This window comes from Symphalangus syndactylus, chromosome 11, assembly GCF_028878055.3.
Source record: "Symphalangus syndactylus isolate Jambi chromosome 11, NHGRI_mSymSyn1-v2.1_pri, whole genome shotgun sequence".
Taxonomy (NCBI): domain Eukaryota; kingdom Metazoa; phylum Chordata; class Mammalia; order Primates; family Hylobatidae; genus Symphalangus; species Symphalangus syndactylus.
Window position 1 is genome coordinate 84,253,970 of NC_072433.2, and position 14,082 is coordinate 84,268,051.

At 39.1% G+C, this 14,082-nt stretch overlaps 1 protein-coding gene across 8 annotated transcripts in view; it reads left to right on the forward strand.

The window, feature by feature from the left end:
* Positions 1 to 14,082, forward strand: part of ERAP2 (endoplasmic reticulum aminopeptidase 2) — a 123,491-nt gene that overhangs the window by 101,298 nt on the left and 8,111 nt on the right. For all 8 annotated transcript variants that reach the window (XM_055233353.2, XM_063612329.1, XM_063612327.1 and 5 more), the window contains 6 exons: positions 1,662 to 1,730; positions 3,034 to 3,209; positions 6,114 to 6,193; positions 7,207 to 7,390; positions 12,833 to 12,989; positions 13,452 to 13,636. In XM_055233353.2, coding sequence (XP_055089328.1) covers positions 1,662 to 1,730; positions 3,034 to 3,209; positions 6,114 to 6,193; positions 7,207 to 7,390; positions 12,833 to 12,989; positions 13,452 to 13,636 — 851 coding nt within the window. The remainder of the gene's footprint in view (positions 1 to 1,661; positions 1,731 to 3,033; positions 3,210 to 6,113; positions 6,194 to 7,206; positions 7,391 to 12,832; positions 12,990 to 13,451; positions 13,637 to 14,082) is intronic.

Consider the following 14,082-nt stretch of genomic DNA (forward strand, 5'->3'; position numbering starts at 1 on the left):
ATGCCTGTAATCCCAGAACTTTGGGAGGTCTAGGCGGGCAGATGATGGGGTCAGGAGATCGAGACCATACTGGCCAACAGGGTGAAAACCCATCTCTACTAAAATACAAAAAAAAAAAAAAAAAAAAAAAATTAGCCAGGCATGGTGGTGCACCTGTAATCCCAGCTGCTCGGGAGGCTGAGGCAGGAGAATCGCTTGAACCCAGAAGGCGGAAGTTGCAATGAGCTGAGATCACACCATTGGACTCCAGCCTGGTGACAGAGTGAGACTCTGTCTCAAAACAAAACAAAACAAAACAAACAAAAAACATACAAAGATGCTATTTACTATCCATTTCCACCACCCACTGTCAGTGGTCCAGACACTCTTTCTCCATGCTTCCGCTTAAGCTTCTCAACACCAAGTATTGTGTTGCTTCTCTCTCTCATCCCTCTCCATTTCCCTCTCCCTTGCTATGTGTGTGTGCATGTATGTATATTTGTAGACATCAGTTTAGCTCCTTCCAACACAGAAGAATATATCATTTGGTGTGCATACTGGCAGTAGAGGGTGGGAGTTAAAAAGAAAATTTGGCCAGCAATTACCAGATCATTTTAGGCCAGCAGTGTAGATTCCTGTGTTATTTTTTGTCACATCATGCTTATAATCATCTCAAAAGATAAAGTAATCATCATTACTCCATGTTTATAGGTGAGAAAACTGATACTAAGGGACAGATTTGCCCAAAGTCACCAAGTCAGTGAGAAAATCAGTACTTAAAATTTGTCTTCTGACTCTAAGTCCAATAGTTATTCAATTACATCACAGCTAGTCCCTAGTTATAAGAAAAGTCCCCCATCAATCTTCCCCTAAAGGTCCTAGATTTTGACCACCTCCCTTCTGACACCAAAGGGCCCTGTAGTATTAAAATAATAAATTACTGAAAATATCTTGCCCACCATTGTGTCACATAAAGTCAATTCTAATACATGTCAATAGCAACTTGAGAATGAGAAGAATTATTTGCTGTTATTTTTCATAAGATCATTTAAAGGCATTTGAGAGCCTTAGCACATACTTCATTTCTTCTCATTTGCAGTTGCCCTTAACTACTGGTTATTCAAGGGTGGATTGCCAAGTTGTTACTTTTCTTAATTCTTATTTTATTCCTAGTTAGTTCGAAATATTGTACACTCATCACATGCTGTCGTGATAGCCACTGTAGGAATACCCAGGTAAACAAAGGTGTTTCCCCTACTGTCAAAGAACTTGCAGTATATCAGGGGAGAGTCAATAGTACTAGACAGAGTTGCCTACATGCTAAATAGGGGCACGCATAACATGCATAATGAAATAATAAAATAGGACCTTTCTTAAGGGAAAGAGAAGAATTGGATAGAAAATTCAACAAATTGATTCTTCCTTAGAACGGTTATTGACTTTATTGAACTTTTTAAAGAAAACTTACACATGTGTATATATGACACAAAGAAATAACTTTTGTGGACTTCTATCCCAGGTCACTGCAAACATGCCTCTTTTTCATTTTCATGTTCATTATCATGTCTGGATGAATTATTTCATATAGCTCTTTTAATAAATGCCTGCATCCATGGCTAATGTGAACGTTCAGCCAACTAATGATGCCTACATTGCAGTGCTCTTTTGTTCTTGTTTTGTAGAGTTGTTTAGAAAGTGATTTTACATCTGGTGGAGTTTGTCATTCGGATCCCAAGATGACAAGTAACATGGTAAGGATAAAGAGAGTCACAGAGTAGAAGAGATTTGCGGAATAGCCTGACCTGGATTGAGTATGACATACAGAGTAGCCCACCTGTCCCTTTTAAAAGCTGGAGAGAAAGAGAGCCCCCACAATTTTCTCTAAAACAAAACTGAAGGGAAAATGCTTGGGGTATTTAGGGGGACGATGCTGTTGCTACTATATTTTTGTCGTTATAGTTCGGCTTTCCCACAACCCACTGCTAGCTAAAAATATCTCAGTGCAAAATGTTTTTGATTGGTTACTACTGCATTGGCATCCCTTAAGCTCTGAAAAATGCCAAAATAAGTATGCTGTTAGGTTTGGAAATACAGTATATGTTTTTCGTTTTCCTTACTTCTGGGAAGTTATAGAATCACTACAGGGAAGAGAAAAGAAAGTCATCACAGGGGAAAAAAGGAAAATTTTTTATTTAAACAAAGAGTCATGTTAATCCCCTGAATATATATATATATATATATAACTTTATATTTATTTATTTTAGACAAAGTCTCGCTCTGTTGCCCAGGCTGGAGTGTAGTGGCCTGATCTTGGCTCACTGCAACCTCCACCTCTCTGGTTCAACCAATTCCTCTGCCTCAGCCTCCCAAGTAGCTGGGATTCTAGGCACACACCACCACGCTTGGCTAATTTTTTTGTATTTTTAGTAGAGATGGGGTTTCACCATGTTGGCCAGACTGACCTTAGACAATTCGCCCACCTCGGCCTCCCAAAGTGCTGGGATTACAGGTGCTATTCACCGCGCCTGGCCCTAAATTGTGTTTTCTAAAGGAAGGTTCAGCATCATCCAGTGATCAGAAACCCATACTAGCAGTGCAGCAGCCAGAGGTTTTGTTCTCCATTCACTATACCTCTATTGATATAAAATTGTTCTGTGAAATATTGAAAGCTTCCCTAAAGACAGATATTTCCCTCGTAAACCACCCTCCTGGATTCTACTGTTATTTGAGGGGTTTGTTTGTTTTATTTTGTTTGTTTTTGAAAGGTGTCAGGAAAGAGACTCCAGTCTCAACCCCCTTTTCACTGGCTTTTCCTGCCATGTATTAACCCTACAAAATCCTGTATATATCCCTCAATTCAAGTAATTTGCAGAGAGCAGTCCTGGGATAGCCATCCCTAATCCAGTTGCCTGGATTGCCCTTCCCTGAGATACCAGCCTGAGTCTTCTGTTCCCCAAGGCTTGTTTCTGGCATCCAAGGAGATGGAAGTTTCTGTCCCTCTGTCTTTGGATTGTCTCCTTTCTCTTGAGTTATCATAGTCACCTGTAATTTCAGCTCACCTTTCTGGGGGAAAATGCAGACGTTAAAGAGATGATGACTACGTGGACTCTCCAGAAAGGAATCCCCCTGCTGGTGGTTAAACAAGACGGGCGTTCACTCCGACTGCAACAGGAGCGCTTCCTCCAGGGAGTTTTCCAGGAGGACCCTGAATGGAGGGCCCTGCAGGAGAGGTAGTTGCTTTTCTTCTTTAGGTCTAGCTTACCTCATCTCAGTTTCCTCGTTATTTCCTTAGCTTTCTCTCAGCTCCTCTGGCAACTTTGTAGGATGCTAGTTCCATATAGGAATCAAAGGCCTAAAGTAGACTTGATAAGATTTAAAGAGCTTCATATGACCCAGACTTCTTTGTTTAGCAGCACCATCCTTAGTGATTCCATCAGCCTTGAGAACTTCAGTTTTAATGCCAATGGTGGTTAGTTAAACTTATATTATAATGCACTGACTTCTGGGCCCTAATAAGCTTTGTGACTGGCCTATACCTAGGAAGTATGACAATAATGCTTCTTATCATCAGAGAAAAGATATCCCCTATGTGATAAATTAGATGCTAAGATCTCCTGTTGCCTTTCATTTTTCAGTAATAAACTATAAATATAGTGTCTTAAAACATATGATGTTCTTAGTAATAATAAAAGCAAATCCAATTAAACACACTGTCATCTTGTTCACCAGCCCATCCTGAAAAAAACCTAGTAAAGACTACTGAAATCAAGTAACACACTGTACACATTGCTCTGAACTATTGCTACTAACCATGGGTTCTTGGGCTGTCAGTGCAATAGCAATTGACAAGAGGCCAAAAGAGTTTTCCCAGAGAAGGCTTCATTTGAGCTTATGCCCAGACATAAGGGAGGCAGCGAGAGAGAGAGAGAGAGAATTCCTTGACTGACATTTCAAAAAGAGCTGGTAGAGCCTTTTCATTAGGCAAAGGAATAGGTATCGGGGTAGGGTATGCAGGTTGGACTGGGCAAAGTACATGAAGGATAAGGTAGGCAGATAAGCATTGCCTGGTTGCTACGATTATCTTGAGTAATGGGCTACCTGGTAGTCTGGCCAGAAGCAACAAGGCTGTAAATCAGTTGTTCAGCATTCCTTCCCTAAGTAGGACACTCCACGACCTTAGTTATCTCCTGAGACCAGCTCCTGGAATTAAAAGGAATGGTTCAAACATTAAATTAAGAGGAATGATTCAAACATTATGGCATCAGTGAGGCAGTGTGTGTAGGTTTTGTGATCACTGGGGACACAGGAAAGAATGCTGTAGTGGGGGTGAGTTGAAGCCAAGCCCCCTTCCTACTCTGTCTCGCTATTAGCTCTGTTAATAAGACGAATGACGTTAATTTAAAATGAAATAATCCATGTGAACCTTTTCTGTTCTTATGATGATAATTTTGTTTTTTAAGAACTTAGCTGTCAATGCTAGAATTTTTCTGGAAGTCAGAAACAATTAGAGATCTTTGACATATAAAATTACTGGGGCTTTTTGGGGGGTTTCTTAATCAGTTACAAATTTCCAATCCAGTGGAACCAACTATTATGCCACTTCTTATGTATGCATCCTTCTATTTTTTCTGTGTGTTGTTCTGAAGTCTGAACTTCAGAGAGCTTCCATAAGTTGCAGCTTGGTAAACAAGGCTGAATAATTTAATGTCCGCTTCATTATTGGGAAAGCAGGACTCACAATTTTGTAACTTATCAAAATGTCATGAGAGAGTTCAAAACTCGTGGATGACCCACAATAACAAAGATCTACTACAATAATCTGTATTTTTCCTCCTTCTGGGGCAGTATTTAGACAATTCTTATAAAATGATGGCCTGCTAATTCATGGCTATCCAGACTCATGAAGTGCTACTCTCCCTCTCTCTAGCCCCAGATGTGTTTATTTGGAAAAATCCCTTCTCTTCTGGAGCCGAGATGCACTGACAGATCCCAATCAATTAAGTCTTAGAAATTCATCTATGTGGAGTTTTATTTAATCTTTTTTTTTTTTTTTTTTTTTTTTTTGGGACAAAGTCTCACTCTGTTGCCCAAGCTGGAGTGTGGCACAATCTTGGCTCACTACAACCTCGGCCTCCTGGGTTGAAGCAGTTCTCCTGCTTCAGCTTCCCAAGTAGCCAGGAATACAGAGGCATGCACGCACCACCATGCTTGGCTAATTTTTTTTGTATTTTTTTTTTTTTGGTAGAGATGGGGTTTCACCATGTTGCTCAGGCTGGTCTCAAACTCCTGACCTCAAGTGATCCTCCTGCCTCAGCCTCCCAAAGTGCTGGGATTATAGTCGTGAGCCACCGTGCCTGGCCTTTTTTACCTTTTTGTGTAAAGATCTCAGTTACTCTTCTGTCTGTTTTACACCTGTTGGTGTTATCAAGCACATGATTTTACATGTGCAGGATTACTATAGCTAACATGGCTTGATTTAATAGAGGAAATGAATTCTAGAGGCTGCTAGAAAGTTAATCAGAAAAAGATAGCCAATTTTTCCCGTTTACTACAGCAGGGCCATTGAAAAGTAACTGAGACCTTTTCCTCTAATCCATTCTGCTTTTCTGCTGTCTGCACTTAGCTCTCCTACAGATCCTGGGCTGTAGTATTGTTGACTAGTTATTTGCAGTCATTCAGCAGTTGGGAGGTTGGATGTGAGTAGTACTGTTGAACAAAAGGATAAGTAGAAAATCATACTGGAGTAAGTTCTTTACCTCTTACAGCTTTGGTTTAGTTATTTGAATCAGCATCAGGCTGGCAGTTTTTGAAAATATGAAAGGAATATTGGATTTTCTTTCCCATACAAACAGCAGAATTTGTTACGGTATGAGATTAGGACAGCAAATGACACAAGTATTTGTGGCAGAGTTCAGCTAGGTAGATATGGCTGCTCCTTTATAATTATCATGGAATAATTTTTTGCATACTTAAGGATATGCTAGTCTTAGCCTATAAAATTTATAGGACCACTTGTGCGTGGTATGAAGGATGATGGGTACTTAGGTGCCTTTTACAGTCTGCCCGAGTCTGACAATGTGAAAAATCACAGCGGCATTCTTTTGGTCTGTAACTATCTTTACTCTCTGTCATAGGTACCTGTGGCATATCCCATTGACCTACTCCACAAGTTCCTCTAATGTAATCCACAGACACATTCTAAACTCAAAGACAGGTAATGAACTAATTAGCCAAACAGGTATTTCAATGTTGAAATTAAACATGTGTTGAGGTATTTGAAGGAACAATACAATAAGTAAATCTAATAATAAAAGATTTATACTTGAGGGAAGTTGTCATCCATATGTTACTAAAATAACCCTTTAGTAAGAAAATCTGGATTTTTCATTCAGTGGGAAGTTCTCTTGTGCTTTTATCATTTAGAGATAGATTATTTACATCAAGAAATAACATAAATCTATCTTATGTCTTATAAAACCCACTAATCTATTTTTACACATTATATATGAGGCAAAAAATGTTCAGTGGAAAAAAGCATATACTTTAAAATTGATTGCTTCTGGATTCAAGTCCTCACTCTCTCACTTCTTAGATGTGTGACCTTAAGAAAATTTACAAACTCATCCTGAGCTTCAATTTTTTTCATCTTATGTGGAATAAGGACTAAACCTCACAGAGTTGTTGAGAGAATATTATAATGTAATTTTACCCTCTAGTATAATATATGCCATATTAAAAATACACAGTATAATTTTAATTTTCTTCTAAACACTTTAATAAAATTTGAGTTTTCCATCACAAAGTCATGCTTAACCTGGAGTCCTTCTTTTCCTAAAATGAACAAATGGATCACCTATTTACACATACATATTTCAATGACCAGTGACTAAACCTTCAGACAAGGACATCATCAAATTAAGCCAAATTCCCATCATGCTAGCCATCTGGCTCACTGGGCCCTTGCATGTCTCTTAGACCTGCATAGACAATTTTTTAGAACAAATTCAGCAGTCTTATTCCTATGAATTAACTTATTTATTAATTTAATAATACCATCTTTCCAAAAGAAATCATCCAGTGAACTATGAAAATGAATATCATTATGACTCTCCCCAAACTTCATCTTCCCATTGATTTATAAGTAATTTGATTAAAGCTAACAGTTGTGGAAATGTTCCAAATAAGTATGTTGATAATAAAATGCCTATGCCAATTTTTTCCTCTTAGATACTCTGGATTTACCTGAAAAGACCAGTTGGGTGAAATTTAATGTGGACTCAAATGGTTACTACATCGTTCACTATGAGGGTCATGGATGGGACCAACTCATTACACAGCTGAATCAGAACCACACACTTCTCAGACCTAAGGACAGAGTAGGTCTGATTCATGATGTGTTTCAGCTAGTTGGGTAAGGCAACATTTCCTCTGACTTCATGGGAAATAACTGATTCGTAACCAGACATGCTAGACTTCAATATCGAATGTTCAGCATTGGTCATTCCTTTGATATGGATTTGAATGGAATTCAAACAGTGACCACTAGGCCAAAGGCTACCCACTAATAACGTATTTTGACCCACACAGTGTTTATAACTGTAATCCAATATTTTAAAATGTGGAGAACTTTACCTAAAAATCCTGACCTCTGGAATCTCTTAAAAGTGATATTTGGCAACTGTGGGTCTTCATCCTGTGGGCCACAGGATAGCTATAAAGGAGAGTGCAGTGGGCCAAACTCTCTTTAGGCCAGGCCTACTTTCTCCCAAGCACCAAAGTCCCAAATGGCCTGTTTCATTCACTTAGTATGGACTCTCTAAGTATTTGAGCTTTTGGCCCCACATTTAAAATGTATTTATGATATTAACTGCTACACCAAATACCGGTGTAATCTCTTAAGGAAAAGTACAAATATAGTCTTAACCTTTATAATTTTAAACAGGTTATTATGAAATCTATTCATTACTTACACTGGAGAAATTAATATGAAGTTTGTAGGGAAATGAAGTAATAATTGGCTGTTTGCATTTATTCCTCTCTAGACTTTCCTGGGAGGACAAAGTGTTTTCTTTCATTTTCTATGTATCATGAACAGAATAATGTGTAGAATGAATCAGGTCACAAGATCACCAATGGCTGGAGGGAATTGAGGAACAGGAAGTATACTGTGTGTTGTAAGCTTTCCCTATTCTGAGAATTACTGTGATGCACTCACTTTACTCAATGTGACATATAATTTTCTTTCAGAAGCTTGTTTAGGTCAAATTGAGTGAAAGTGACCAGCAGGACATCTCTGAGACAAAGTTTCTCGGTACACTAAAATCCTCTAGTTAGAAAGAAAAGAGAAAGTGAGGCTTAATCCTCAGTCCCATGAGTCTCAGGAACATCTTGGAGGCATAGCTCATTGGAGGCCAAAATTAGGAAAAACACCATCCTACCTATGAGTGAATGCATGAAAGGTGAGTTAAGAAGCAGGCTATTGCTAGTTGAAGGAGGTTTGCCTGCTCAAAGGAGAAGCTCTGAGCAGACTGAAGAGAAGATAGATTAACAATGCAAGACTTGGAAAAAATGGAGAATATTGACAATTCAGCAAATTAATCTTTTAGGTAGTTGTGAAGTCTTTTTTGCTGTTTCTAGCCTATCCGCTTATGACTGTCTAAATTTAGCAGGAGGAAATTTGCAGTTATTGATGCATTGGTGGAAAATCAATCATCTTTTCTTCACTAAGTAGACAGATTAATAAAGTTAAGAATATAAATTTTATATGAAAACGGAAGATTTCAAGTATTACCCCTTCACTTACTAATTTTTTGAGCTTGGACAAGTTTTTTTTTTTTTTTTTTAACCTTTTAAAGCCTAAATTTTCCAGTCTTTAAAACTTTATTACTAATAATATCCGACATACAGGATTTGGAGGATTGCATAGGTAATGAAGATAAAGCAGTAAATGCAGTACTTACTCAATAAATGTCAGCTGTTAACATTACTAGTATTATCTAATACCAATTATTTGAAATGTCATGAGATGAATAGGAAGAGGAGATGACAACATAGAAAAGTACATTTCAAATAATGTGGAGTTGGGAAAAAGGCAGGATGTAAGTTTGTGTATTATCATGTTTGTTTGCAACTACATATGAAAAAAATAAGTGAGAAGGGGAAACAAAAACCGGAAGGAATTATTTCAAAATGCTATTGGTGAGTGTGTAGGGTATTGAAATTATGAGTCTCTTCTAATTTCTGGTTGTTGTGGAATTATGAGTCTAATTTCCAGTTGTTCTGAAATTTGTTTATATTTACTTATATTACTTTTATAACCAAAGTAATTGTATAAGAAAACAATTAAAGCTCTCATAATAGATAAAAATAAAGAAAATATTTTTACTTGCTGTTCTTTCTGAATACTATAAACCACTTTCCCCCCTGCTTTATGAAACTTCCATTTAAGAATTAAAGGAGGCCCAGCACAGTGGCTCATGCCTGTAACCCTACCATTTTGGGAGGTTGAAGCAGGCAGATCACTTGAAGCCAGGAGTTTGAGACCAGCCTGGGCAACATAGTGAAACCCCGTCTCTACTAAAAATTAAAAAATTAGCCCAGCGTGGTGGTGTACACCTGTAATCCCAGCTACTTGGGTGGCTGAGGCACACGAATCGCTTGAACCCGGAAGATCATGCCACTGAACTCCAGCCTGGGTGACCGAATGATACTCTGTCTCAAAAAACAAACAAAAAAGAATTAAAGGAACCAATAGTGATCATATTTAGTTTGGAGACAGAATTTTTTTTCTTTTTAATTTTTTTTTTTTTTTTTTTTGTAGAGACAGGGTCTCCCTATATTGTCCAGGCTGATATTGAATTCCTGGCCTCAAGCACTTCTCCTGCTCGGCCTCACAAATTGCTGAGTTTACAGGCATGAGCCACCACACCCAGCGTAAATCAATCTTTACAAGAGGTGATACTATTTAGTTCTTTAGTGGACAAGACATTGTCATCCAAGGGCTGTCTCCAGAGCTATTCTCCTAACCACGACACAACACTGTCTTTTTTTTTTTCTTCCTCCCCCTCCTCCTCCTCCTCTTCCTCCTCCTCCTCCTCCTCCTCTTCCTCCTCCTCCTCCTCCTCCTCTTCCTCCTCCTCCTCCCCCTCTTCCTCTTCCTCTTCTTCTTCGAAAGATTTGCTCTGTTACTCAGGCTGCAGTGCAGTGGTGTGATCATGGCTCACTGCAGCCTCAATTTCCTGGGCTCAAGCGATCCTCCCGCCTCAGCCTCCTGAGTAGCTGGGTCTACAGGCACACACCACCACGCCCAACCAATTTTTAAATTTTTTGGCAGAGATGGCATCTGCCTATGTTGCCCAGGCTGGTCTCAAACTTCTGGGCTCAAGCAATCCTCCTGCCTCGGCTTCCCCAATTGCTGGGATTACAGGTGTGAGCCACTGCATCCAGCATAGAGAGAGAATTTGATGCAAGAAGTGATATTTATTTTAGTTAGGTTTTCATACATTTCAAATGTAATTTAAAGACATGGGTCTTGGGTAAGTTGAGTGGAATTGAAATGACAACTTCAATTTGCCTATAGAAAAAGCTATACTTGTTTCTTTTAGTCCCACACCTTAAAAAGAAACCCCCAGACTGGGCACGGTGGCTCACGCCTGTAATCCCAGCACTTCGTGAGGCCGAGGCGGGTGGATCACCTAAGGTCAGAAGTTCAAGACCAGCCTGGCCAACATGTGGAAACCCCGTCTCTGCTAAAATTACAAAAATTAGCCAGGCATAGTGGTGGGTGCCTATAATCCCAGCTACTTGGGAGGCTGAGGCAGGAGAATTGCTTGAACCTGGGAGGCAGAGGTTGCAGTGAGCCGTGATCGTGCCATTGCACTCCAGTCTGGGCAACAGGAGTGAAACTCCATCTCAAAAACAAAACAAAACAAAACAAAAAACTCAAATTGGTGCTTCAAGAATATGATGTTATTTCTCAAAGGTACAATCTAGCTGAAATCATATACAAGGAAGTAGGTGTAGATTTTTACCGTTGAGCTAAGGTTTATGTTTATATATGTTTTATTCTTTAAGCTAAACAAACATTCAGATAACATTCTATGCATTTCTTGAAGCATAGGGTGAGTAATGAGGACTTAGATTTTTTAATTAAAAAATTTAGTAAGTATATAAAAAGAAAAGGAGTCCCTTATGAATAAATATTAAAATTAAAAGAAATAGGCAACTATAAAAGTAAATATTTTTAATAATGGCATTGATTTTAGTAAGAAATCAATTAGGCTGGGCTGAAAAGAAAAACTGGCTTAATGTAAAGTAGTTTTAATATGTCAAATATTCTTCTTAATATTGTGGCCCTGGAATATCGTTTCCGCCTATTGCTGATGCTAAAGTATCAACTGTGCCAGGTATTGTGCTGCTCACACAGGTGGGAAGGAGTAGTAGCATTTTGTGGATTTTTGTTTTTGTTTTTGTTTTTTAATATGGCAGACTAGCCAGGCCAGGTGGCTCATGCCTGTAATCCCAGCACTTTGGGAGGCCGAGGTGGGTGGATCACCTGAGGTCAGGAGTTCAAGACCAGCCTGGCCAACATGGTGAAACCCCGTCTCTACTAATAATACAAAAAATTAGCTGGGCATGGTGGCACATGGCTGTAATCCCAGCTACTCAGGAGGCTGAGGCAGGAGAATTGCTTGAACCCGGGAGGCAGAGGTTGCAGTGAGCTGAGATTATGCCGTTGCACTCCAGCCTGGGTGACAAAAGCAAAACTCTGTCTCAAAAAAAAAAAAAAAAAAAATGGCAGACCACAGAATCATGGAGTATATGGTCCAGCCTTCTGTCTTCAGGTGAAATTTTTGAAAAAAAATTTCCATAAGTCTGTTTTAAAGCAGCAAGTCATCATGATTGAGAAGATTAAAGGGACGACAAAAGTTGGTTCTTTTTCATTTCCTTCTGGTCTCTCTTCCCTCTTTTTAGACAGGAATTTAAAAAATGTATAAGCCCAGAAGAGGTAGAGCATTACGTTAATGATAAGCTCAGGAGAGACATCCTTTGTTCTGGAATCAGTTTCCACATCACACGATTGTGTTAGTCTGGGAGTTGAGTGTTCACAAGAATGACTTATAGACCCTGTGTGCACACATAGCCTCCCAGAAACACACGTGAGAAGCACTTTCCAATAGTGAGGTTAGAATGGTTTGTTTCCTCTACAGAAGATGCCCCAGCATTTTGGTACTTAGAATAATAAACCTGTTGTTTATTCTTCTCACTAACAGAAAACGTAGAGAAGGCATGTAACTTTAGAATCTAAAAAGATGAAAATACTCGTTTTGTCCTATTCACAATGATTACCGCTTCTCTGGTAGGATTAAGGACAAACATCAAAGAAAAACAAGACATGGCACCTGTCCTCAAAGTTCCCAATGTACTTGGAGAAACAAGTCAAACCCACACATGAAGCAATTAGAGAATGAAATCATGTGTAAAAAGTTTGATATTATTTGGTACTAAATGTTAATATTGGCTAATATTTATTTCATTTATTAACCTTTTGCTAGGTGGTAGACATTATTCTAAATGCTTTTTAAAATATTAGCTCATTAATCCTCACAACAAGCCTATGAGGAAGATAGTATTATTATCCCCATTGTATAAAGAAGGCAATAGGTCCAGAGAGGTTCGGTAATTTGTCCAAGATTACCCAGCTAGTCAGTGGCAGAGCTAAGATTTAAACTGAATGGTCCAGCTATAATGACCTACTTCTGTTATTGTTCTCTATTTCATATTTGTTTTAATGTTAAAAATATTAAAAACTACAAGATATGCACAAACCACTGACATTTGTTTTATACCTCAGTGCAGGGAGACTGACCCTAGACAAAGCTCTTGACATGACTCACTACCTCCAACATGAAACAAGCATCCCCGCACTTCTCAAAGGTCTGAGTTACTTGGAATTGTTTTACCACATGATGGACAGAAGGAACATTTCAGATATCTCTGAAAACCTCAAGGTTTGTGTTGCTTTTCAAAAATGTATTAAGTAAATACATGGTGTCTGGAGTATCAGTGAGGCTTAGTTTGTTTTGTATGAAGTCCTTGAGGTTAAATCTGGAGCAGCTCGGGGGACTGACTGATAGCATGTAATGGTCAATGACTCTCATTCTTTACCATTGCCAATCCTACGAGCTAGATATCAGGATCACGTGCAAAGCATCTCTACTAAAGGTGATTTTATTTTATATCCATTGATATTCCCCTTTCAGATAGGAAATTAAACCATGTCTAAATGCAAAAACTGTTTCCTAAGTATGGTGGGTAGGAGCCAGAAAAAGATAAGAGAAATACAAAGATACACTGTTTGGGGAAAGATTGGGAAAGATGCAGAAAGTTTAGAGTTGAGCCCTTTAGATGGGCAAGAGCTGTGTTAAGGACTAAATTTAGCCTCTCTGTTAACCATCTCATATTTTCTGCAGCATTACCTTCTTCAGTATTTTAAGCCAGTGATTGACAGGCAAAGCTGGAGTGACGAGGGCTCAGTCTGGGACAGGATGCTCCGCTCGGCTCTGTTGAAGCTGGCCTGTCACCTGAACTATGCTCCTTGCATCCAGAAAGCTGCTGAACTCTTCTCTCGGTGGATGGAATCCAGTGGAAAATTAAAGTAGATCTAGACTTCTGTCCTACTCTTTGTTCTTTTCTCTTTGATGTAAAGTCTTTGATCAAGCAAGACATTATATCTAAAACCTTTTAGTGAAGATAGAGAAAAAAAACATGCTGGGAATTACAAACCCTGTTTCATGCTCTCACGTTGTAAGTGCTATGTATGGAGACTAGTACGATGGTGTCCATTATTCCTGTGCTGGCTGGGAGCAGTGGCCTACGCCTATAATCCCAGTACTTTGGGAGGCCAAGGAGGGTGAATCACTGAGGTCAGGAATTCAAGACCAGCCTGGCCAACATAGTGAAGCCCTGTCTGTACTAAAAATGCAAAAATTAGCCAAATGTGGTGGTGCACGCTTGTAATCCCAGCTACTTGGGAGGCTGAGGTGGGAGAATTTCTTGAACCTGGGAAGCAGAGGTTGCCGTGAGCCAAGATCACTTCACTGC